General features: G+C 40.2%; 1 protein-coding gene across 2 annotated transcripts in view; it reads left to right on the forward strand.

Moving 5' to 3' along the window:
• The window catches only part of INO80D (INO80 complex subunit D), a 62,385-nt gene extending 39,583 nt beyond the window's left edge, over window positions 1-22,802 (forward strand). For both annotated transcript variants that reach the window (XM_047083171.1, XM_047083170.1), the window contains 6 exons: window positions 4,761-4,985; window positions 10,701-10,810; window positions 13,138-13,271; window positions 18,896-19,113; window positions 19,804-19,961; window positions 21,081-22,802. In XM_047083171.1, the coding sequence (XP_046939127.1) occupies window positions 4,761-4,985; window positions 10,701-10,810; window positions 13,138-13,271; window positions 18,896-19,113; window positions 19,804-19,961; window positions 21,081-22,246 (2,011 nt within the window). In that variant the 3' untranslated portion in view covers window positions 22,247-22,802. The remainder of the gene's footprint in view (window positions 1-4,760; window positions 4,986-10,700; window positions 10,811-13,137; window positions 13,272-18,895; window positions 19,114-19,803; window positions 19,962-21,080) is intronic.
• Window positions 22,803-26,763: the final 3,961 nt, after the last annotated feature.

Raw genomic sequence — 26,763 nt, forward strand, 5'->3', positions numbered from 1 at the left:
ACTCACAAATTGTGATACCATGACCTGAGCCAAAACCAAGAGTCGAATGCCCAATCCACTGAGCCATTTAGGCGCCCCCTGGTAATTTTTAATTAGATGTCAGACATTGTTAATTTTACTTATTTGATTCTGGTATTTTGTCATCTTTAAAGAGCTTTGTTTTGGGAGATGGTTGTTTCTTAGAAGCAGCTTTTGAGGCTTGCTTTTTAAACTTTGTGAAATGGGACCACAACAGCCTTTAGTTTAGGGCTGATTTCACCCCACTACTGAGGCATACGCTCTTGAGTAGTCTACCCCGTGCCCTGCATATTGCAGGTTTTTGCGCTTGGGATAGTGGGAACACAAACTAACCCTGGCCCTGTGTGTGCTGCTGGGATTAGTTGGGCCTCCTCTTTTCAGGTGGTTCTTTCCTGGCCTCCAGTATTTCCCACACTCCTGTACTGATCACAGGACTCAAATGAGGAACTGAGGGGAATCCTCTGTAGATCTGCAGAGTGCTTCTCTCTGTGCACCTGTCTCCTCCCAGTACTCTGTCCTGCTAATTCTAGCATTTCTTGGGTAGTTAGATGTGGGTGAGCACACCAAGTATCCTGTGTCTGAAATATCATTGTGAGGTATGGGCTAGAGAACAAATTCATGTCCGCAGCATATAAGTTGATGTTGAAGTTATAAAAACAAATGAGAATTTCTAAAAATGGAGTGATGACTGGAAAGAGAATAGAAGGAAATGGGGAAAATAACAGGAGGAAGGAAGGAAGTAGGAACTTTTAACATGAAAGGAAAAGAGGAATAAATTGTGTTGTTTTGCAGAAGAGATGTATAGTAAGGTGGGATTGAGAAATAATTAACCCAGATTGGATATGTCCTTTATTATATACTGCTAGATTCAATTTGCTAATATTTTTTGCCTCTGGGATCATTAATAAGCTTTTCCTATAATTTTCCTTTTGTCATATTTCCCCTTATTTTTGGTATCAAGCTTAGGGTACTTGTATTAAAGGAGAATATTCCCCTCTTTTCTGACATCTGGAGTATTTTGTGTGTAATTAGAATTAGTTTTTCTTTGGATATTGATAGAACTCATGGTAAAACTGTTTAGGCTAGTTAATGGATATAGGTGTATCTCATATGCGTGTGTGTGTGTATGTTTACTACTTATTTTTAGTAAGAGAGAGCGCATGTGTGCAGGGGAGGGGCAGAGAGAGAGGGAAACAGAGAATCTCAAGGAGGCTCCACACTGTCAGCAGAGCCGGACATAGGTCTTGAATTTATAAACCATGAGGTCATGACCTGAGCCGAAATCAAGAGTCAGATGCTTAACTGACTGAGCCACCCAGTATTCCTAGGTTTCTATATTTAATAATAGTAGCTATACTTGTATTCTAATTTCAGATAAGTCTTTTCATTCTCCCAACAACCTTGGGAGCTAGACAACCCAGCTCTCTCTCTTTTTTAAATGTTTATTTATTTATTTTTGAGACAACACAAGCAGGGATGGGGCAGAGAGAGAGGGGGAGACAGAATCCAAAGCAAGCTCCAGAGCCTGACGCAGGGCTCGAACTCCTGAACCGTGAGATTGTGACCTGAGCCCAAGTTGGACGCTTAACCGACTGAGCCACCCAGGCGCCCCCAAGCCCCAGGTCTCTTTTATTTCACAGATAAGGAAGGAAGGTAACATACCAAGAATGCAGTAGGTGCCAGGCCTTGTCACTGCTGGTCAATGACGGACACTGGCCTTTCTCTGCCCAGTTTGCTACTCTTTCTCCGCAATCAGGTGTGAAATACTAATGTCACAACATCTTAGAAGTGGGAGGCATGTTGGGAGATTTTCTGGTTAAGGACCATGCCAGGGGTGGTCTGTGGACCTGTGCAGGTCTGCAAACTGCTGCTTCCTGGTCCGCAACACGATAAGCCTGGAAATTCCTTATAAGCTTTGAATACTTTTGTAATGGTGGAACCCGCCTCAACATCCAGGTGCTTCTCTCCATTCACTGTACACTTGAGAACTGCTGGGCTAGTCTCTCCTCCCTGCTATAATATAATGGAGTCTTTTCAAATAACAGCTTTGGCAAATGATTATCTACCTGAGCTTTACTTTCCCTTTAAGACTTGTTGTTTCTCCTCTCTTTTTTCTATTAATAGCCCTTCCATTCTCCTAGTTATGCAAGTTCAAAGTCATTGAGTCATTATTGGTTTTCTTATCCTTTATATCCAGTCACCAAATTGAGTTAATTCTTTTATGATAATGGCCCTTATATGCCTTGTTCTTTCTATTATCTCTGTGCCCTTTTACGTACAGTCACTCCCTTGTCCTTCAGTTGCTGGTTTTGGGCTATGAAATCTGTACTCCTTCCCTAACTGTGTTCCTGTTTATCATGTCCAACGGTGTTCCCACTGCTGCCTTTGATACCTCATCTGTACTTTAAATTCTTTACGTCTGAAATGGAATTTATGTCCTGCCCTGGATCTGCTCTTGTTCCTGTGCCCTGGTCTTCGGTGATGGAAACTGCCATGGGATTCTCGTCCCTTCCATCTACCTGTCCCAGTTGACAAGGTCTGCCTTTTATATATGCGGGTTACCTCTCCTCTTCTGCATTCCTGCTGTGTCACCCCGGCGTGGGTTCTTGTTACCTGTTACCTGGAGTTTCAGAATCATTTGCTCCCTGCCCTTTTCCCCAGTCTCTTCCTCATTTCCGTCTGCTGATGGTGTCATCTTTCTCGCACCCAGCTGTTACTGTTACCGATTTTCTTCAAACTCTATGAGGGTCTTCACTGCCTGTAGAATAAAGGTGAAAGCCTTTCATCTGCTGTTTAGTTTAGGTTCAGAAAGTTTACCGTTCCCGCCATCACTCCCCTATGTACCCCACACCTTAGCAAAAGCTAGCTAGTTAGTACTTACTGTTCCCCATCCTGTCCATCTTCAAAGCCTGGCCTGTATTCCTTTATCTTTGTGAGGTGCCCTTTTTCTCTCTTTAAATTCTGCCCTTTCTTTATGGTTCAGCTCTGTTGACATCTCCTCTACGAAGCCTCTTATCCAGGGGTGCTTGGGTGGCTCAGTTAGTTAAGCGTCCGACTCTTGATTTTGGCTCAGGTCATGATCTCAGGGTTCATGAGATCGAGCCCCCACATTGGGCTCCTTGCTGACAGCACAGAGCCTGCTTGGGATTCTCGCTGTCTCCCCACCTCTCTCAAAATAAATAAATAAGCATTTATAAACAAAAAAACGAAGCCTCTGATCCAGCATACTTGCTAGTGAACTTCAGTGGCACTTGAGCCATATCTGTAACTCTGTCACTTAATTATTCTCTGCCTCATGTTAAGGATATTAATAGCACCTACTGGCTCAGCTAGAGCTCCCGCATGAAATCCTGCTGTGGGACTTTGGGGAACAATTCAGAATAAAGATTCCTAGGCCCCATTCCATGGAAATTCTGGTTCAGTAGATCTAGTGTAGGTCTTGGGATCTCAAATTGTGAGAAGCTCCTAGATTTTTCTAACTTAAGGTCAGGTATTTGAATCATTGGTCAGCCTGCCCCACTGTTCTAGTTACTGATTCGATCGTCTTTTGAATTGTTTAACTTTGGGTATGTGCTCATCCTATCTAAACCGCATTGAGAATTGCTTACATTTTTTTTCTCCTGTATGGTACTCAACATAATAGACACATAGCAAAGTTGAGTGTTGAATAAATGAAAAGATTGAATAAGATCCTTCAATTGGTATATTTGTAGTAGAGACTATACCGAAGAGAACTTGTTTCTTAGGACTTACTTCTTAGACTGGAAATTTGCAAAGTAGCCACCTACGGACTATTTTGAAACGAAAGGGAATGATATCACTTAGGAAGTTAAGAGAAGCCAAGCAATGATTTACAGAAGATCAGTAAAATAATAAATAGTCTGTAGTATCACATACGTGCTGTTTGAAGAAGGTAAAGTAACCTGGGTCAGCTTTCGAGTCTGGTGTGCATTATTCCTAAGAGTAAAAGGTGAGATTACATTTGTTCCATAGAAAAGTGACCTTTTTAACCTCACCAGGGTAGACACTGCCCGCCTACCACAGCACTCTTGTTGAGTCTCGATGTGGCCTCAGCATCCTTTTCAATGTAGCAGGCCAGCAGGGTCCACTGGCCGCTCGAAATTACCATCATGACAGAAAAACCTCTGTGTAATCCATGATACGTGAAATGTTGTTTAGGATATCTTCTGTGGTTAAAAAGGTAAAATGAAAAATACTGTGGAATGGTTGTGATCCCTGCAATCAAAATTCTTTAAGTGCTTAGCAAGAAAAGAGTCGTTAAAACCAGCACACATAAAAGGGCAGCTCTTCGAGAAGGTGCTGCAGGAATTCACTGCTCTATTTCTGGTATGACCTATCTTTTATGAAATTTGCTGAGTGTTTCCTCATAACTGCCGTGTCATTTACTCAGACTTTTAGTAAGCAAAGGTAACATGATTTTCTTCCCAAGAATCCCAAGAACCCCAAGTCACCTGAAATTTAGAAGACACTGATGCATGAAGTGTCTAACGAGGAGATGCTAAGAAGGTTCTGAAAGCGTTGGGTTGTCTCTGCTGCCTTACTTGTTGTCGAAATACGGTACTTTTCAGCTCTCCTGGAATTCTCATCCTCTAATTTTGTTAAGCATATGCTCACCTGCCACGGATTTTACCCCATGTCGGCCAGCTTCTTGACCTGCTTTTCCCCTCTCCAATGAGCCTCACACTTAATCAGGTTTTCACTTCTCTCCCTGCGCTTTCCAGGTCAGATGACGATGATACGGAGAGTAGGAGCTCCAGGGTGACCCAACTTTGCACTTACTTTCAGCAGAAATATAAGCACCTCTGCCGCCTGGAGCGGGCAGAATCTCGTCAAAAGAAATGCCGGCACACGTTTAGGAAAGCCTTGCTGCAGGCGGCCAGCAGAGAACCCGAGTGTACCGGTCAGTTAATCCAGGAACTGCAGAGAGCTGCGTGCAGCCGAACCAGGTTAGAGCCCTAGGCAGCCACCTGTTTGTAAGGAACTCGTCTCTGTCTGGCTTCTGTATTTTGTTGAGTGGATAGCGGAGACACAGTGGGCAGTGGGCATTTAAACCTGAAATGTCGAAGCATCGCACCTTGGTTTTGTTGCTCAGAGAGTTGTACAGGTGGCAAAATAACAGCACCACGAGCTGACAGTAGAAGCATTGCTGTGGCTCTGCCAGATAAATCTATGTAGTGAAGTATTGGAGAGTGCCACCTGTCTTTACAAAAATAACGATGCTTTCAAATTTCATGTATTATTTAGAAGTAGGGTTTGTGGGGTTTTTTTTCACCACGAAAGTAGCATTTTCCATATTTTACTTCTTATTTAAAAATTTTCTTTCTCACATTTTATGTCTTCAAAATACTTTATTCCATTGCATTTCTTTTAGGGAAAATCTCTTTTCTGTTTCTAGTCCAGGTAATTGCTTTGTAAATTTGAAAAATGTAGAAAAAAGAAGGGGAAATTTTCCACAGTATCACCATGCAGAAAACAAAGAATGAGCACTGTAAATATTTTGGTTGTTTCCTTCTAGTCTTTTCTTCTGCTTGTGTGTACACACGTGTGTGTTTGCGTGTGTATGAAGTCTCCAGGGAGCCATGCATTTGTATTAAAAAGGAAAAATGAGATCATGCTATATGTATATTTTATTTCGTGCTTTTTTCCCCACTTAACATTGAATTATTGCCATTTTCTCCTGATGTTCTTTAAAACACGATTTTTAATGACTTCATAATTAGTCTTTGGACTCCTTAAATTTTAAGTATGTATTTAAGCAAAATTGGATCCATACTGTTTAAGAGGTATGTGTCCAGTTTTTTCCCTTAAGAATATATCCTAGCCATTCCCTTGTGTTCTTAAAAATTATTTTGAAAACATGATTTATAATGTGTGATACTATTTTTAAATGAAAATCCATATATTGGAAATGTAGAGCTATCTGATATTTCAGTGAAGAAATTGTAGTATTATTACCATTTTGGAAATTAGTTTAGGTGGTGAAAACTTAATTGTAATTACTTATTTAGGTTATGTACCTTTTGAAACTACTAGCTTAATTGAATTAAAAGTTTCCAAAATATCTTCATATTTAATTAAGGAAATAATTTTCAAATTTAGAAGGCACAGTTCTTGATTGAGTTTATTATTTCACACTTTTTACTTATTTTTTTCAGATAACAACCTTGAGACACACACACACACACACACACACACACACACACACACACACACTTTTAGGAGTTTTATGCCAAAATATTAGCAGTGGCTATCTCAGAGGGTAGGATTATTGATAAAGTTTGAAAAAAATTATAGTCTATATATTCCAATTTTTCTCTAATGCTCATAAGTCACTGAGGAAATAGGGATTTAAAACAGACCAAACTAAGAAAAATAACCTTTGATTTTCAGCTACTGATCATATTTCTTACATATCTATATATTTTTTAGTTTTGTGTATTTTGGTTTTCATTATATTTGCTATTAAAAAAAAAAAAACAACTACTTTTTAATGGCATCTATCCAAAAGATAACTATACCCTTCAGAGTTTTCTGCTTCTTGACATATTTAGAGTTGTTTGAAAGCTTGTATGTCTAGTTAATAAACCTACGTAATGATTGCTGCCTCCAGTATTCTCCCTCACTCACAGTTCCTGCTCCTCTGTAGGGGCGGGGGTAGGTAGTGTCCGTTCTGTAACATTCGTCAGGTCCTCGCTTACTGACTTAGCCTTCTCGGAGAGAAATTCCCATGTTCCACTGACTGTGTTTGGTCCCCCTGTTACATGTGCTTATTGAGCTCTGCTTCATTGTAGAATTGTATACAATGTCAGACGGTAATTTTTGTGAGGGCAGGAACAATGTACGTTTTGTTCTTAAATCTCTAGTGTTGAACAGATGAATAGAATTAAACATGCCTGTTCTCTATTTGTTGAAAGAATTCACTTGGTTTGACATAGGTTTAAAATAACGCTATCTAACGTTTACATAATGCTTGGCAAGCGTATCATTTCAGTAGAAACTTTAGTTTCGTCCAGCATGAAGCAGTTTGTATGTAGAGCACTGTATACTTTGAATCTAGTATGTTATTATGACCTTGTCAAAGATGTAAGGGACTGTACTCGGAGTTTGGGACAATTTAGTATTTGTGTAGAAAACTATTTATCTATGATTTTTAGCTGGTAGAATCAAGGTCCCCCCGACCGCTTTTTTTCAGAAAAGTTCCCAAACCACTGTTAGTGATGTTTTAAAAACGTCATGATAACTAAATGTTACTAAACAAATACCAAGACGCCTTTTGGTTATGTCACTAAAGATTAGTAAAAAGTCTGTTGCCCAGTGCATCACTGGTACTCATTTAGCAATGAGCCATAATCATTTGTTGGTGATTGGTAACTTGCTAGTTTACATTATATTTTAGGTTCACAAAAATCAGTGTCAGTTGGATAATGCCCTCTATTTGATATTTTTGCTTTCAAAGACCAGTTCCACAAAAGAGATTTAAAAAGTTGCTTTTAAAATATTTTAGAAATTAAAACTTTAGTGGCTGCCTTTTAATAGGTAGCCTTTTAAAATATAGCTTGGATATAAGCTGAATAACATTATTCTTTAAAAAAAATTTTTTTTAATGTTTATTTTTGAGAGAGAGAGAGGGAGGGAGGGAGGGAACATGAGTGAGGGTGAGGGCAGAAAGTGGGAGACATAGAAACTGTGAAGCAGGCTCCCGGCTCTGAGCTGTCAGCACAGAGCCCGACGCGGGGCTTGAACTCACGAACCGTGAGATCATGACTTGAGCTGAAGTCAGCCGCCCAACCAACTAAGCCACCCAGGTGCCCCTGAATAACATTATTCTTTCTCATCTAATAACTTTGTCATATATGTTGGTGAATATGTGGAATAAGCCACTGAAATAGCTTTTAAAGTATGTAAACTCTAATTGAACTACCTTGTAGCCACAATAGAGAGACTAGTGCTGTTTGTGTAGAAACTTATTGTTAAAGGGGCATCTAATCACACAAAAGAGAAGCTTGTAGTGAGTGTTTTCATATTAAAAACATCAATGGGAATGCAAGCTGGTGCAACCACTCTGGAAAACAGTATGGGGGTTCCTCAAAAAACTAAAAATGGAACTACCCTACGATCCAGCAGTTGCACTACTAGGCATTTTTCCACGGGATACAGGTGTGCTGTTTCGAAGGGACACATGCACCTCCATGTTTATAGCAGCATTATCAACAATAGCCAAAGTATGGAAAGAGCCCAAATGTCCATCGATGGATGAATGGATAAAGAAGATGTGGGATATATATACAATGGAGTATTACTCGGCAATCAGAAAGAATGAAATCTTGCCATTTGCAGCTACGTGGATGGAACTGGAGGGCATTATGCTAAGCGAAATTAGTCAGAGAAAGGCAAAAATCATATGACTTCACTCATATGAGGACTTTAAGAGACAAAACAGATGAACATAAGGGAAGGGAAACAAAAATAATATAAAAACAGGCAGTAGGGGCGCCTGGGTGGCTCAGTCAGTTGGGCATCCAACTTCAGCTCAGGTCATGATCTCACAGTCCGTGAGTTTGAGCCCCACGTCGGCCTCTGTGCTGACAGCTCAGAGCCTGGAGCCTGCTTTGGATTCTGTGTCTTCCTCTCTCTGTGCTCCTCCCTTGCTCATGCTCTCTCTGTCTGTCTCGAAAATAAATAAAAACATTTAAAAAGATAAAAAAAAAAACAAAAAACAGGGAGGGGGACACAACAGAAGAGACTCATAAATATGGAGAACAAACTGAGGGTTACTGGAGGGGTTGGGGGGGGATGGGCTAAATGGGTAAGGGGCACTAATCCTGAAATCATTGTTGCACTGTATGCTGACTAACGTGGATATAAATTTAAAAAAATAAAAAGTAAAATAAAAAATAAATAAAAACATCAAAATGTTTTGGTAATTCTCCCTTTGTTTTGTTGGGATTATCTGGATAATAAAATAGATCTAATGTCAGGCATTTTTACCTTAATTATCCAGGGGCATATTGAAATTCTGACTCTGAGTTTATTTATACTGACTTTATTTTGCTGTTTGTTTTAAGACATAGATCAGCAATTTTAAAAAATGAAACCGGTGGTTCCTTTTGAAGTGTAGGATAAAGAAAACGAGGGAATGTGCTCTACCCTAGGTTTTGTAGATGGCTGAGCGAATTATTAAAAAGTGTTCTACAAAAATTATCCATTCAGCATAGAGAACTACCTGCTATTTAAATCTAGACCAAGAGAATTTGGGCTAAGCTGCCAAAATAGTAAAGCTTCCTTTATTTGAAATTGTGTATCCTTTTTACAGAGCTGGAGTTAATGGCCCACTTCCCCACTCTTGTGATTCTGACAAATCTTACAGAACTCTGAATTAAAGCAACTTCTCTGGCAGCCCACGGTTATCTGTTTGCAGTTACTATTTATATGAAAGTTATAATAGAAATGTTGTTTAGATTTGCTATAAATTCATATGTAATTTTGGTTCTGTATGACCTTCTAATTAGCGTAAGCCATTCTATCAAAATCCTTAGATATAGAAACAAACAATTCAAAAGATATTTTGTTTTTGACGCCTGACTTGTGATTCAGTGTATTACGTAGATTCTTTTTCTACGCTCAGACGTGCGTAAAAGCCTACTAGTTTGTGATGCTTTATAGAATCAAACAGGGTCGTTTTGTACTTCTGAGAATTTGGATATTTTTATTTTTTTTTATGTTTGTGTAAAACTATGGAAAGATCCAGAAACTAATAAAATGAATACTAACTATAGAGGGAGTAGGAACTTGCAAATTGGGACAAGGGGAGAAAGGAGACTCTCCACTGCTTGGTTTTTATTCTTTGGTTTTTCTGGAACCATGTGAACACATCGCCTATTCGTAAATTTAAAAACAAGATTTAAACATTGAAACATTGAATGTGCCAAGTGGAGATAACATTTAATGAAAGAAGGAGTTGCACATACTATAAAAAGTTAAAAGAATATATCCAAAGTGAGTTCATTTTGGAAGATGAGAGCAAATCAATCATTTCTGCATATCATTATCCCTTTCCTCACATCATAGATCAAGTTTTTTGCACATTTACTGTTCAGCAGCTTGACATGGCCCAAATCTGATGATGATAATAATACCAGCAACTAACAGCCATGGACTGTTTACTAGGTATCCTACCATCTGCTACTTATGATAAGTATTTTGGATGTGTTGTATCTTGGTGCTTACCTGTCCACTAAAGGTACTCTGTCTCCACTTTATAGGTGAAGAAGTTGAGACTCAAGCGAGGCTAAGTAACTTGCCCAAGGTCACACAGCTAGTAAGAGTTAGGGCTGAGATTCAGAATTAGACCCGATTAATCTAGTCTCATGTTCTTGATCACTTTTGTCTACTTGTTGCCTCTTTGTGAAGTAAAAGGAACCAAAATGTCACTTAAGAAAGAAAAAAAACCAGACATAGTGGAAATCATTTATAATTATTTCTTTTGTCGGTAAATTAGGGAAATATTGGAACTGGTCATCGTAACTCATATTTATTTACCTTTCATTTAATGAATGTGGAAAAGTAAAATGTTGGTGTTGCACTCTGCTAACATAGTGTTGAAAAGTTGCCCTGGATTCCTAACGCATTTTTAAAAAATTAATGTGTTTTTCCTTCCTTAGCATAAGCCGGACCAAGCTGAGGGAGGTGGAACCAGCAGCATGCAGTGGAACCGTGAAGGGTGAACAGTGCCCTAACAAAGCCCTTCCATTCACCAGACATTGTTTCCAACGTATCCTCTTAATTGAGTGGGCATAAAAGTATGAACTCATTCGGGTTCATATTTCATTCTTAAGCCACGTGAATGACTTTTGAAATCATAACTATTTGATGTTCAAAATAATTTTTATGTAACTTCTAATTTTCATGATGTCTTCTGGATACTTTTTTTCTGCTTACATCATTGTGATTCTTTTTCAAGAATTACATCAAAATTGGCAAAATCGATGGCAAGTAGCAGATTCTTCCAGTGGCTGGCACTTGATTAAATTTTGTTAACAGAATTCTGGTTCTTGTGGTGCCTCTTAAGTAGCTTGTAAGAAGCAACTATATATAACACTCAATTGATGGAAAAATCAAATCGTATTATTCAAAAACTGTTCTTAATCTTCCAAGAAAGTTATACAGTTTTACAGTGTGCCTTTTGCTCTGGGAATAGTTTGCTATTTGTGTTGGGTACAGTGCTGATTTGAAATGAAGGAAGGATGAACTTCACTGACTGGGAAAAAAGATACATTAAGACAGAATATACTAGAAGGAAACCTGTGGTAAAAGGGTTTCATTCAGGCTGGTTATGAAGTCTTACTATTTTCAGTTTTATTAAACATCTAAAATTGAGTAGCATTTAAAAAAGTTATACAGTAGCAGTTACTTGTTCTTTATTGTCTTTGACTTTTTGCCTTCCTTTCTGTTCTTGGGATTAAATTTTCACTTTTTCAGCATCACTTTCTATGTAGTTTTATAAATCGCCTTAACTATAAAAGCAAAAAGGAAAAACAGAAAGAAGGGTACTTTCTTGATAGGTATAAAATAAGTCTTAGAATATGTAGCCAGGGGCTCAAAGTTTGGATGCTTAAAAATGTTTATGAGGGGCGCCTGGGTGGCGCAGTCGGTTAAGCGTCCGACTTCAGCCAGGTCACGATCTCGCGGTCCGGGAGTTCGAGCCCCGCGTCAGGCTCTGGGCTGATGGCTCGGAGCCTGGAGCCTGTTTCCGATTCTGTGTCTCCCTCTCTCTCTGCCCCTCCCCCGTTCATGCTCTGTCTCTGTCCCAAAAATAAATAAACGTTGAAAAAAAAATTAAAAAAAAAATGTTTATGATATAAAACTGATGTTCTGGGGCGCCTGGGTGGCTCAGTCAGTTAAGCATCCAACTTCGGCTCATGTCATGATCCCACCATTCCCGAATTCAAGTCCCACGTCGGGCTCTGTGCTGACAGCTCAGAGCCTGGAGCCCGTTTTGGATTCTGTGTCTCCCTCTCTCTCTGCCTCTCCCCAATTCACGCTCTGTCTCTCTCAAGAATAAAAGTAAAAGCATTATTAAAAAAAAAAAATAAAACTGATGTTCCAATTTTAATGGTATGGTTTTGATCTAAAAGTAAGTTTTCGTAAGTTGTAAGTTTGAGTTTTGTGTTGGAAATGCTATATGAAAAATCCAAATTTGGATCGATGAGTTTTTTAGAATTAAAATATAATTAAAATTTTTATTCTTTTTTTTTTTTTTTAAATTGGTTTTTTTTTTTTCAACGTTTATTTATTTTTGGGACAGAGAGAGACAGAGCATGAACGGGGGAGGGGCAGAGAGAGAGGGAGACACAGAATCGGAAACAGGCTCCAGGCTCTGAGCCATCAGCCCAGAGCCTGACGCGGGGCTCGAACTCCCGGACCGCGAGATCGTGACCTGGCTGAAGTTGGACGCTTAACCGACTGCGCCACCCAGGCGCCCCTAAAATTTTTATTCTTTTTAAAGAATATTTGTATTTGAGAGAGAGAGAGAGAGAGAGAGAGCAGAGGGTGAGTGGGGGAGGGGCAGTGGTAGACTGGGACAGAATCTGAAGCACGTTCCACACTCCGAGCTGTCAACACTCTGAGCTGTCAACACAGAGCCGGCTGCAGGGCTGGAACTCGTGAACCAGGAAATCATGACCTGAGCTGAAGTTGGGACACTTAACAGACTGAGTTACCCAGGTGCCCCATTCTCACTGAGGATTGTATGCAAAAAGTTTTCCTTAAAGTTTTTTTTTTTTTTTTTTTACCATTATAGTGCAACTTTTAATAGTGTGTGAAGACTTAAATGACCCTCCTTTTTCCAAATAACAAAAATCAGAAAGGCTATTAAAGAGACACCTATTAGGAGCCCTTTAGCAAAACAGACTCTTTTATCTTCCGATAAATTCAACAATTACCATTTTCCCACATCAGTAGTTGGGTTCATTCTTTAGCTTTTATAGATAAGAAAATGTGTTACTTGCTAAACATAAGGGAAGAAGCAGATTTTATATACAAATTTTAAAAAGTAATTTGGGTTTCAGTGTATTACATTCTTAACTTTGAAAAACACAGATATCCTCTTGAACCGCTCTCAGCAGCTTTTCTCAAGTTGCACGGCCAAGTTTGCAGACGGACAGCAGTGCTCTGTGCCCGTGTTTGACATTACACACCAGACCCCTCTGTGTGAAGAACATGCCAAAAAAATGGTGAGTTCAGATTTTATTTTCGGCAGCAGAGACTTTCAAACTTTGGATAGCAGTCCACAGTAGAAAATATTTTGTGACTTGGTACAAACTGTATGTAAATATATAAAATATCATATATCATATCATATCATATAATGTAATATAATGTAATATATAATATGTAAACATACTTGTCATGACCCATTGAGTAAATTTCATAGCTTCATTTTTAAATTTTTATTATTGTTTTTAAAGAGTGGGTGTTTTTTGTTTTTGTTTTTGTTTTTTTTTTTTAATAATGCTTATTTATTTATTTTGAGAGAGAGAGAAAATGAGCTTCAGCAGGGGAGGGGCAGAAAGACAATCTGAAGCAGGCTCCCTGTTGTCAGCAGAGTCCACTGTGGGACTTAATCTCATGAACTGTGAGATCGTGACCAGAGCCAAAATCAAAAGTCGGATCCTTAACTGACGGAGCCACCCAGGTGTCCCTTCATAGCCTCATTAAAAAAAAAATTAAAAAAAAACCTGTCCTAGGGGTGCCTGGGTGGGCCAGTCACATGCACCCAGTCTCTCTCTCTCAAAAAATAAATTAAAAATAAGTTAAAAAAAAAACTATTCTAGAAGGTATTTAGTAGTTACTAACATATAGTTATTTTGTTTATTATCTATCCTTATTCTATACCTGTCTTTGCCTTAAGGTACATTTTCTTACACTTAACAGATTTTTCAAGCTTTCTTCGCCCCATTTCTTTAGATTTTTGCTTTTTTATATTCAATTCTGTGAATGTCTTGGATATTTGATAAGATTTCGGCCAAAAGCCAACCCTTTCTATAATTCTATTGAACTTAACTATTGCTTCTGTTCATGCTAGTATCATAAGCCCTAATTAATTCAGAGTAATTTGGAAGGAGAGGTAAGTCTGAATTAGTGGACTATCTGAATTACATCATTATTTTTAAAAAGTGCATTTTTATTACTTTTACCTAGATACTTGCTGAGTTCTGCTATTTGCAAGGTAGTGTGCAAGGTATATGTGTGAAAAAGCTGAGTAAGACAATTCTTTCCTTCTGCAAGCATTTTACAGTTTCAGGGGAGCAGCAGGGTAACTGAATGGCCATTGGACCAGGACCTCATAGTCTAAGGCTATGATCCTGGTGTTGCCACCAGCTAAATGTGTCACAAGGACTGTTGTAAGTTAAAGATTACATCTGAGTATAGCAACGTTTGTACCCCATCAGTCCCCCAGTGAGAGACTTAATACTGGGTGATAAAACCTACGCAGATCTCTTGGCTCTACTTTCAAACTGTCTTGAATCCGGACACGTTTGCCAACTCCACTGCTACCATTCTGCTCTCGAATTGGTCTGGATTATTGTAATAGTCTCCTAATTGGTCTTCTTCTTATTGCCCCCTTCTTATCTGCACCCAGATGTCCTGTTCACACAGCAGTCCGAGTAGGCTGTGTGTGTCCCACTTCCTTTGAGTTTATGTGCAGTAAAATCCACTCTTGGGTGCACAATGCTGTGAGATTGACAGTGCATACATCCCTATAACCGCCACCATAATCAAGATCTGCTGTCAATCCCCCCAAATTCTCTTGTGCTACCCCTCTGTAGTCTACCCCTAAGTATCTCCACTGATGTTTTCCTGTCCCTGTAATTTTACATTTTCCAGAATGTCTTATAAAAGCCTTTTATTATTAAAAAAAAATTTTTTTTATTTTTTGCATTTATTTATTTTTGAGAGACAGAGCACAAGCAGGGGAAGGGCAGAGAGAGAATGAGACATAGAATCCGAAGCAGGCTCAAGGCTCCGAGCTGCCAGCGCAGAGCCCGACACGGGGTTTGAACTCACGAGCCGTGAGATCATGACCTGAGCCAGTCACTTAAGTGACCCATTGAGCCACCCAGACGCCCCTAGAGGCCTTTTAGAGGATGCACTTGTGGTCGGTCACTTTAGTTCCCTGGTCAAAACCTTCCAATGGCTTTCCAGCACATCTACAATCAAATCTAACATTTTTTTTTTTTTTTTTCAAATCTAACATTCTTATCACGGCCTATGAGACTTCCTGATCTGGCCCTTGTAATTTTTCCAGCTTCATCTTGTACCCTCTCCTTACTTCCAGAGTTTCAGCAACATTGGCCTTCTTGCTGTTTCTTGATCCCTTGAAGTATGCTCTCACCTCGTGGGCCTTGCACTTGTTTTTTTTCTCTTTTCCTAGGATGTTCTTTTCCTTGGTTTCTACATGCCTCTCTCCTTCATTTCATTCGGGTTTCTGATCAAATGTCACATCATCAAAGAAGCCTTCCACTTCCTCTCTGCCCAGTCACTTTTTATCCTCAGACTGTACCTTATTTTTCTTCCTAACATTTATGTCTGTCTCATTGTATTACTTACTATTTTATTTATTGTCAGTATCCTTTTACTAGAACATAACTTTACAAAGGCAGGAACATTTTTTGTCCATTGCTGTATCCCCAGTGCTTAGAACAAAGATGCTCAATAAGTGATTGTTGGATAGTTAGACGCATGGCCGGGAGAGGTTGAGATTCAGAATTAGACTCAAACGCTGGACAGGACAGTCATTGGTAGAAGCTGAAGCTACAGGACATCCAGGCTGTGACACAGAACATGTTATTCAATGGCTATGAGACCAGACAGCAGATGGTAAGTTGGTAAATGCAGCATCCTGGCACGGAAGTAGAATGAGGCAGTGAGAAAGTTGAGAGTGAAGAGTGTTTGCAAATAGTGGAGACAGTGAACAGTTGGCATTAGGAAAGCCGCTAAGGCATAGGGGCGCCACCTCTGTGGGGGAGCTTCGTGGGGGACTACCAAGAGCATGGCAGGGCCTCATTCTGGAGCAGTTCTGTGGGGACTGCCTGGCACATTACCAAGAATATTGCCGGGCTGCACAAGCTTAGGAGAATAAGACACACACCTAGAACTAGAACCAGGTGGTACTGGAGTGTCTTATGAGTAGGACTGGTGTATCTTGAGCTGGACAGACTCTCCTGCTTAACGTCTCTGCTGGTCCTAGAGGGAAAGCCTGGATGGATGCCTAGCATCCTGGTGGGTACTGGTGGCTGCTTAGTTACTATTTGTTGAATTAAATGATGGATACGATAAAAGTAGACCTCAAGTATTGAGCTAAAAAGGACTGTTAGAGGCTAGGAAACAGCCTTTCTTTGTTTTTTTGTTTGTTTGTTTTATAAATTTGTACACTTGTGACTTTAGTGTGTAATTGTTTTTAAAGATTTTTTTTAAATGTTTATTTTTGAGAGAGAGAGAGGCAGAGAAAAGAGGGAGACACAGAATCTGAAGCAGGCTCTAGGCTCTGAGCTGTCGGCACAGAGCCCGACACGGGGCTTAAACTCATGAACCGTGAGATCATGACCTGAACTGAAGTTGTATGCTTAACTGACTGAGCCACCCAGGAGCCCCTGTAATTGTGTTTAGATTCAAGTATGTGGCTAGTGTTAAACTTCTTTTAGATTTCCTGGATTTATACTTTCAGTTGTAAAAATCACTATTTTGTATACCACCAAGAAATTTAAAAATGCTGCACAGTACACTTCTTACCACTTAAAATTTTTGTTTTTGTTTTTAAGTTGATTTATTTATTTTAGAGAGAGAGAGAGTTAGAGAGTACATGAGCAGAGGAGGGACGGAGGGAGAATTCCAAGCAGGCTTCATGCTCAGCACAGAGTCCGATGTCGGGCTTGATCTCATGACTGAGATTGTGACCTGAGCGGAAGTCAAGAGTTGGATGCTTAAGTGACTGAGCCACAGGCGCCCCTTTTACAGTTTTTGTTTTGTATGTATCAAAATAGCTTCTTTAGGCTTAGTTAGACATAGATTTTTATCTTCTCTAATACTCCTGGTTTCAACTGAATTACTTGAGATAGAAAAGGAGGTAGTTTCTACATCATCATCTTTGATACAGCTTTGTCTACTTTGTGGTTATTTTCCTTTCTCATTTGGTTGTTGCTTTGCAAAAAAAAAAAAAAAAAAAAAGGAATTGCGGTCAGCTCTTCAATGAGTATCTGCTTCACTAATGAGTTTTATGCCCTCAGCTACTCTTCGTGCTTTTGTACAAACAACAGTTTTCCCTCTTCATGTGAAACCAACAATGCACATGCCTTGAGTCAAACAGTGACGGTACAAAGAACTGTTGTCACCCTCGCACATACGTAGACCATGCCAACTGTAATGACCATCACCAGGCCAACAGCAGTTGCAGCCCAGTTGCAGAGATACTAAAATGTACCTTGGAACTGATGAAATGCAGTATTCAGATTGAAGGGTGGCCGATGAAGAAAGCTGGTTCTGTTGTTAATCTCTTGTTCCTCCTTGCTGGTTCTTACCTTGTTCACTCAAGTGAGTAGCAGCAGTTATATAAAGCTACGGTCCCTTTGTCTTCTCTCTTTACCTTGTCTCCCTGGTCCATGTAAATTACTTGAAGGGCTTTTACGGTGTCATGATTTCTGAGGCTACATCTCCATCCCTTTCTTTATCCCTCATACCATTTCCTCCTCTATCTCCTGGGACATCTTTGTACCTCAAATTATATGGGAGCCAAGCTGAATTCCATAACTTCTCTTCTGAGTCCATATTCTGCTGTGTGCTCTGTTCCAACTAATGGTATCATCTAACAGTCTCCCAACCTAGAAACCCTAGAGAGACGTGTTAGAGTGTTCTTCCCTTCATCCAAGGAGCTGTCACATCTTGAGAATTCTGTCCCTACAGAGCCTTGCTTTTCCATTCCCACTCACATTGCCCGTAGCCATTTATCTTGTATTGACTGTTGAAATGGCCCTCTGATTGGAAATAATACCTCCATTCTCTTGCCTTGTCTGTTTCATTGCTGCCAGTGTTCTGAATCCCTTTAAAGCATTTGTCAAGTTGTGTTACTCCTTTCATCAAAAATCATTTCCCATTGCCTATAAAATGAAGCTGAAAATCCTGAACATGGTAATCAAAGTCGTACGTGATCTGGTCCTCAACTTCTTTACAGCTTACTTTTTATGTTCCATCCTCCATTACACCATACCCCAAGCACCAGTCATACCCAATTATTTGCTGTTTTGTCTTGTGAGTGTCATTGCTATAGAATGATCTTCCCCTTACCCCAGTGACTTAAAATCCTACTTATCTTTTAATCCCACAAAACTAAAAGTAATTGATTTTCCTTTTGTACATGCATGGAAGGTATTTATGCCATTATTGCCCTATTTTCTCTGTACTGTATTTATATATACTTATATTGTTGTTCTTTCCATGAAAGAGTAAGTTCTTTTGAGAATGCAATTACATTTCATTCATTCTGTTTTTTTTTTTTAAACACTACAGCACCTATCACAGTGTCTTTTTTTTTTTTTTTTTTCCCTATCCCTTCTACCCACCCACACCTCCCTCTCGGCCTGCCAAAATCTCACAGTGTCCTTAAATGTGGGGTGAACTGTATGTATTGATTTGGATTAATTTGAACTAAGTTAAAAAAATGAATTTTTTACTCATTTACTTAGGGTTATATTTGCTGTAGGTATACAGTATGTTTTAGGCATTCTATAGAATGTTAAGAGATAGCTCTTAGGCTTTTCCCAAACATTCTCAGTTTAAAAATACCCATTTGTTCATTTCAAAGGATAATTTCTTGAGAGGAGATAGCTCCCGTAAAGTTCAGCACCAGCAGCAGAGGAAACCCAGGAAAAAAACCAAGCCTCCTGCACTTACCAAAAAACACAAGAAGAAGAGACGGCGTGGACCTCGTCGACCCCAAAAACCCATTCCCCCTGCAGTCCCCCAAGGGAACCTCAGCATGCCCACCAGCGTCTCACTGCCAGTGGAGACCGCTCAGATCCGGTCAGTGATGCTTCTCACAACACCTAGCATCATCTCTGTAGCGTTGCAGCTCAGCCACCGAAGCCGTTCGATAGACGAGCCTAGACCTTGTAGTCTTCAATGTAATTTTTACCAAATATCTGACTGGGTGAGATCTGAAATAAAGTTTCTGACTGTAACACAGAAAGCAGATGCTGAAATTGAGAATTTAATTGTCTGCCCTCAGATTTTTCTGCTTTAGCAGAAATTCCATATATGTTTCGACAGAAATGTTCCGTCAGAAATCTGATACCTTACTGATTTTGGCAGGAGTTAAGCATTTTGACCAGTCGAATGAGGCTTCTGTTTCAGCTAGACATTTCAGTTTTATCTGTCCATTTCACTTTTTAAAAATTACTATTTGACTAGACTTGAAATTCTAAAAAGTATTAAGACACACTCAATGCACAAAATTGTGATTTGTTCTACTAATGTGAGGTAAAGCTATCTCGAAACGGTTGCCTTCTCTTCCTACATGGGTGAAGATTTTGGGGCTATGTGACTGAGTATGGTCAGGTCTTCCTTTTGCTTGTAAATTTCCTTTTCTGGAAGTAGGAAAAGGAGACATTTTAAGCTAGGATTTCCCATTTTCACATTTGACGAATGTGTCTTGGGGACACTGGTGTGAAGGGATAAGGGGCGTGATGGGGCCAACTGTGTCCTCTTCCACAGGAGCCCATCCACGCCGGAGCTGAGTGCTGATGAGTTGCCGGACGACATTGCCAATGAGATCACTGACATTCCACATGACTTGGAATTGAACCAGGAGGACTTTTCAGATGTCCTGCCACGGCTGCCTGATGACTTACAAGATTTTGATTTTTTTGAAGGTATGGCTCAATTTTTTGATTCAAGAAGGCTGAATGAGTTTTTAAAAAGGGAAATAGCGTTTGTGAAGTATTCCTCCTCACACGCAGTGTCTTCCACCCTAATTAGAAAATGCAACCCTGCTAAATCGATTTTACCCTGCTTTCAGAAGGTAAGGAGTGCGGTTTGTCCAACTAGCCAAATTAATAGGCTTAGTAGGTTGATCATTCAACTGTTAGGTTGTTAACTTTGTCCCTTTAAAATGAGTCATTTTACTCTATTTTTCAACAAAAACATCTTAAACTTGAGTTTACTGAAGGCTTTTAGAACTCGTCCTATTCCAATACCCCACCCTGTACTTGAGTTGAAGTGCACTTTTCTAAAACGAAGTTTGCTTTAATCCCACCAGTTCTGTGGTGCTTTCAGGGAAAACCTTTTATGCCCTTAGAAAGTTTCTTTCACCATTAAAAACTGGATTTTTTCTGGTGACTAGTCAAGTTCCTAACTCTAGAAATGTTTAATGTTGGAGACGAAGTCAGTGGCAGCCCCCAGGCTTTCCTCTCATGAAAACTGGCATGAGGGGAGCAGGACTAGCGGGAAACACAGAAGCGTTTTGGAGAGGACTGAGTGCGAGTGAGTGCTCGGCTCCCGGGTGCGCCGCCTGTCTCTTTTCCCGTCTTCTACGGCCGCCCTCCTGCTGGAGCAGAGAGTTCAAGAGCAGAAGCACCGAGGGGACTCTTGCATGGCCTTTTGTCTCCAGTCCGAACCAATATGATATATTTTCTATTGTAATGATTTTGACATAACTTCAGGTAAAAACATGTGTAATCAGACGGCCACCATGCATTTTAAGTCGGTAATGCTTAGAAGAATCCTTACGAATTTAACGCTTTGGCTAGCTTGGTTTAGACACTGCTGTAAGTAAACTGAAGATACAGGCTGCAGGACAGCTTGACCTCTCAGGCCTGTCCTGCAGACTACTCTTTCACTCTTTCTTTCCAGTCTAGTCCCTGGAAGCTTCCCTTTTCCGTGGGGCCTCTCTTTAATAGAATACTGTTACAGATAATTCCAATGGAGGATTTTTGTGGTATGGCATACGTAACGACTCTGCTGATTCTCTTGACGGCTTTTGTTTTGCTCAGGAAAGAACGGAGACCTTCTTCCAACTACCGAAGAGGCCGAGGAACTTGAGCGGGCCTTGCAGGCTGTCACTTCTCTTGAGTGCCTGAGTACCATTGGGGTACTTACCCAGTCAGATGGTGTGCCAGTCCAGGAGCTGTCAGAGAGAGGAATAGGGGTGTTCTCCACAGGTACTGGAGCTTCAGGAATTCAGTCCTTGAGCCGAGAAGTAAACACAGACCTAGGGGAGCTACTGAATGGGCGCATAGTACATGATAATTTTTCTAGTCTAGAGCTGGATGAGAACCTGCTCCGTTCTGCTACCTTGTCTAACCCACCTACACCCCTGGCAGGGCAGATCCAAGGGCAGTTCTCTGCCCCAGCCAACGTCGGCCTTACTTCTGCCACTCTGATCAGCCAGAGTGCACTTGGGGAGAGAGCCTTCCCAGGACAGTTTCATGGACTACATGATGGCAGCCATGCCTCCCAGAGGCCACATCCTGCCCAGCTGCTGAGCAAGGCAGATGACCTAATCACCTCACGACAGCAATACAGCAGTGATCATTCACACTCCTCGCCCCATGGAAGCCATTATGATAGTGAGCACGTGCCGTCTCCCTACAGTGACCATATCACCTCTCCCCACACGACATCTTACTCTGGTGATAATATGGCAGCTACCTTTTCAGCAGAGATGCCCATCATGGCGCAGCACTTGCTCCCAACCCAACTCGAGGTGCCACTTGGAGGAGTCGTGAACCCCAGAACTCACTGGGGCAATCTCCCTGTCAACCTTGGAGATCCCTCTCCATTTAGCAACCTTCTTGGCGCAGATGGACATCTTCTTTCCACTTCCCTATCCACGCCACCCACCACTTCGAACTCAGAGACCACACAGCCTGCCTTCGCCACCGTGACCCCCAGCAGCTCCAGCGTGCTTCCGGGGTTACCGCAGACCAGCTTCAGTGGCATGGGGCCTTCTGCTGAACTCATGGCCTCCACCTCTCCCAAGCAGCAACTCCCTCAGTTCAGCGCAGCCTTCGGCCACCAGCTGAGTTCTCACAGTGGCATTCCTAAGGACCTGCAGCCCAGCCACAGCTCTATAGCCCCTCCTACAGGCTTCACGGTAACAGGTGCCACAGCTACAAGTACCAATAATGCATCTTCTCCCTTTACCTCCCCTAACTGAGCGTGTCTGTGTGTTTGCAGGCAGGTGGGGAACCTGGTGTTTTCTATCTTTGTTTCCTGTTGATCATCCCTTTCCCCTTTTCCTAAAGAAGATTTTAAAAATAACAGATGGGGACTAGAGGGGAACTCCTTTTTCCAGTTAAACAAGTAACCCTGCAGTGGACCTCGCTTCAGTGTTCACATGTGCTCCTTTGCACTGGTGCTCATTCCCTCCCGGCGGGTTCACTCTTACCCCAGTGGTTTCCTTAGTGGCTCAGCACAGTGACTGGATAGAATTGATTTTTAGCAGCAAGTCCTAGAAGTGGAAGATACCTCAGATAACCAGTGCCCTTTACTATTTCCTAGTATTCAGATCAATGCTTTCCATTCTATTACCAGGTCTTTACAGAGGTGGTTCTAGATAGAATGGTCCTGTTCATCGAGTTCCTGTGTAAGAGACAGCAAATGGTGTGTAGGGACAGATCAAGGCTCTGACTTAGCACCAACTGCTAAACACCGCACGAGGCCAGGATTCCATTCCTAATTGTGATCATGTTCAATTAAAAAGAAAAACATTATTAGTCTTTTGACCGCCTGTGTGTATGTGTGCGCCCATGTGTGTGTTTTTGTGCAGGGCAGGAAGCAGCTGTCCCATGGTTGTTCTTTTTCTTTCTTTCTTTCTTTCTGTTTTTTTTTTTTTTCTTTCCTAACGAGTATAATAAGGCTCTTACTTCTCCTTTCCCACGTCTCACAACCCTAATAAGGTTGGTCATCCTTTCCCACCGAATTAACGAAGTTTCCCAAATAGAGAGGGTGGTGGTCTGGTGACGTGAATTGTACAACCCTCTTCCGCTAAGTTATCCAAGAACACGAGAAGCTGAATTCATGTCAGGGCCGTGGGGATGTCACAAAAAGCATGGAGTGACTGCAGGGTTGCTGAGATTCTGAGGTCTGGTGGTTATTTTGCCTTTTTAGACAGGTGTTTGTTTCTCCATCCTCTCTCATGGAATACATTCACGAGATGTAATTAAAGACCATATTTTGATGTGAAAAGCAGGCTAGGTCAGATACGTTTGGAAAGATGGAGTCTCCGAACTCCTTGGTCCATCTTTTACTTTTGAATTTTTCATGTTTACAGTAGTGATTCTTTGGTAAGAGTTGTAAAATGTTGAAGACACTTGTAGAATCAATGTGCCAGTTGTGAAGTGACGTGTAATATCTGAAGGATACACATTTTATAGTTTCTTTCAAAGCAGAATATGGAAATTAGACCTAAATTTTACCTACCCTGTTGGTACTTTTAAAACAATTTAAGTACTTAGATTTAAGCTGCAGAAATTTTTTTAAAGTACCGAGATTTTAGGGTTGAAAATTATATTGGGTAGTTTAGTAAGTTGGTGACTATGGAAATGAATATGTGAGGTTTCTTTTTACCTGCCTTCTCCCCTGCCCCCTTCCCAAGGGTGGAACTAGATTTTAAAGTCATCTGTACTCTTCTGCTTTTGCTGAGAAGTTTCACCATCCCCTGAGATACCATTGGCTATTTATACCTGAGTCTAGTCTAATTTACATATATATATTTTAAAAGATGAGTAGAGAGAACATATCTATTAATGATGTGATATAATAATTCATTGGTCAGGGAATATTTGATCTGAATTCCTTTTCAATAGGTAAAGATTTGGATGTATTTTCCTACTTCCTATATGTATTCTCTTTATGCCATGCTAATTCTAACCAGTTCCCTTCTTTTGAAAGCTTTTCTTTCTCTGCTTTTTAAAGGAATGATGGTGATCAGCAGGCATTATGCAGATGCCATGCGCCTGAGGTTATGGAGGGGAAATGTCCCATGACTGTATGAAATCATTATATGCCCTATTTTGTATTTATTGAAGTTTCTTTTTGTGGGCCAAAAATATGTTTGTAATATATTTAGTTTTTTTTTAATCATGATAATTGATTGGAAGATTTATTTTTTAATAGCTTTGCCTTTTTTGCAGATTGAGAAATTTCTAAATTATAAATTATGTCACAAAGCAAAATTATATTTGGTATCACCATAAATTTCTATTCTGAACGGTGAGAGCAGATAATTTGAATATTTCTCACCTGTGAACCTATGTTAGTAAGCTTTTTTATTTTAATGTACTGTAATGAAATGATGATGAGTAGTTACCTCTGCTCAGAAGTGTCATTTAGTTTGCTCCAGTCGTTTTGCCTCCCATTCTAATCCTCGCCGGATAACTGTCCATTCCCAGCAATTTGGTCTAGTCTCCATCGTGTACTAATCCAAGGTTGTACCAGAGCAGGACACTATCTTATCGGCCCCCTTCTTTGACAGCAAAGGGAAAGTCATGGGGAGTCGGTTTGAACTTTTCTGGCTATTTGTCCCTCGTGGTAGCTGCTTAAAATTCTTCAGTTATCAAAACTGAGTTTGCAGTAAGTTGCACATTTTATTGTTCGCAATTTTCTGTTTTGTGTGCATTTAAAAGCCCTTTCCTGCTTTCTAATAAGGAGGCACGAAATGATCAGGAATGTTGCCAGTTACAGCTTCACACCAAAAACTTTTGAGTAAATTCATTTTTGTTTAGACGCCCACAGTGATAGCTGAAGAAAGGGCACCCGTAGAAAGTACCAGTGTAGGTTTGAGGAATTAGCAAAAAAAACAAATTTGTCCTCTCATTTCATCTACTGCAAAACAAATATCCAAGCTTGCAATTTGCTTTGCCCTTGCGGTTTCTTACGAGTCCCTTTTTGGAAGACAGAAGAACATCTGTGAACCCAGAGACACCTGTTACGTTTTTCTTTTAGCTGATACAGAGCAATTCTCGTCTATCAGTAGTAGGTTTGCTGTTAATGTGTAGAGGAAGGAATGAATTGTCTTTTCCTCCAGAAACAGGAAAATTAGTGTCTTTTAAATAGCACTTACACTATACTATGATAAGGCAATACTGGAATCAAAAACAGATTGTATGTAAGGTCCTAATTAGGTGGAAGCTAGCTTTTTATTCGAGGGTGAAACTCATCAGAAATAGTGGCAGAGAAGGGTCACTCTATTTCTGCAGTTCTTTGGGACCATTTATAAAGGCCAGTTAGATTGTGTTAATGTGATTTAATTTACAGAGTTGCTGCAGTTAATGGATACATTCTGTGCTCTGAGAATCTGAAGTCCATTCTAACGAATGATACTCACTGGCTGTGATCTATAGCATCCGAAGAAAAGATGTGTTTTCTCTCCTTTACTCTCTCTACATAATTGTTAATATTATTTTAATTAAAGTACTTAAGACATTGTTTTTTTCTCTGTAAAAATGGCTTAGTAATTTGCACATCTGCGTAGGTTATGTAGCTAGTAACAATTCACAATAGTAAATAGCAATTACACTTAACCCACCAAATGACAGACTATGCAATGGAAAAATTTTGTAATTATCGTCACAAAGCTTATATGGTGAAGGATTTTTTTTTTCCCCTCTAGTAACCTACCACGTGAGATAGAACTGCTTTATAAGTGACTTCCTGAGCAATTTCATGCTGGCAGGCAGTGCGGTGTGTCTAGTGTCCCTCCATGAAAAGATTATAATTTCATAAGAAGCAAATAGTAGGTATGGAGATAAAGTTGGAAGATGTGTTTCTTTGTTTTCTTTTCCTTAAGATTGTAGTTACTGTCTTGAGTGGTGTCAGGCTAAAGAAAGCTAATCCTTTATCTTTGCCAAATAATTATTTATAAGATTTATTTCTTCAATAAGCCCATTTATTTCTTCGATAAGCCCAATGTCTCAACTGCGAGCTAAGCCTCCTCACTTTCTGTGACTAACACTAAAAGCTATTCCTTATCAGAGCTCGTTCTCAGGCCACCATCGCAACCCAGAGGCAAAGACAGTGCTTTGATTTGGAAGGAAACGGTGTCTGTGATACGTGCCCGATCTGTAAGCTTTCTTCTTAGGTGAAAGAATTTCTGTTTCTGTTGACCAATATACCATTCAGTTTTTTGTGTTTTAAGTAGGCTCCACACCCAACATGGGGCTCGAACTCACAACCCTGAGAACACAAGTCGCATATTCTACCGACTGAGCCAACCAAGCACACCCCCTTCCATTCAGTTCGTTGTAACTTGCGCCCTTACGTTTGTCGTCCTTCCTGCCCCCTTGCGAGGGGTTCTGGGGCTGCATCAGCAGTGTTTGAGGCGGTCGCCCTTTCTCCGAGTTAGTTCAGTAGGTTGTTGTGGACTGGTATTGCAAAAAGATGAAGATATTGATAACACTAAACTAATTATTTAATCAGTTTCGACTGCATTTGAAAAATTTTTTTTTAGGTAGCTAGTTTTCAGGTTCTTCAACCTCTTTCTTTTTAGCCTTTTAACATTCTACTAAGTTGTGTTTTTAATCTGTTTTATGTGGAATAATCTGATCCAGTGGTCTTCTAAATGGTCAGCAGAACTCTGCAGTTGAATGAGGCAGTTTAAAGGATTCCTTAAAAGAAAATGTAGTCATACTGAACAGTCTTCATCTGTATCTTTTAAACCATCACTAACACCTA

The sequence above is a fragment of the Lynx rufus genome, unplaced genomic scaffold (genome assembly GCF_022079265.1).
Source record: "Lynx rufus isolate CCGP_SWC_20201006 ecotype Redwood Valley unplaced genomic scaffold, mLynRuf1.p SCAF_2, whole genome shotgun sequence".
NCBI classification, from domain to species: Eukaryota; Metazoa; Chordata; class Mammalia; order Carnivora; family Felidae; genus Lynx; species Lynx rufus.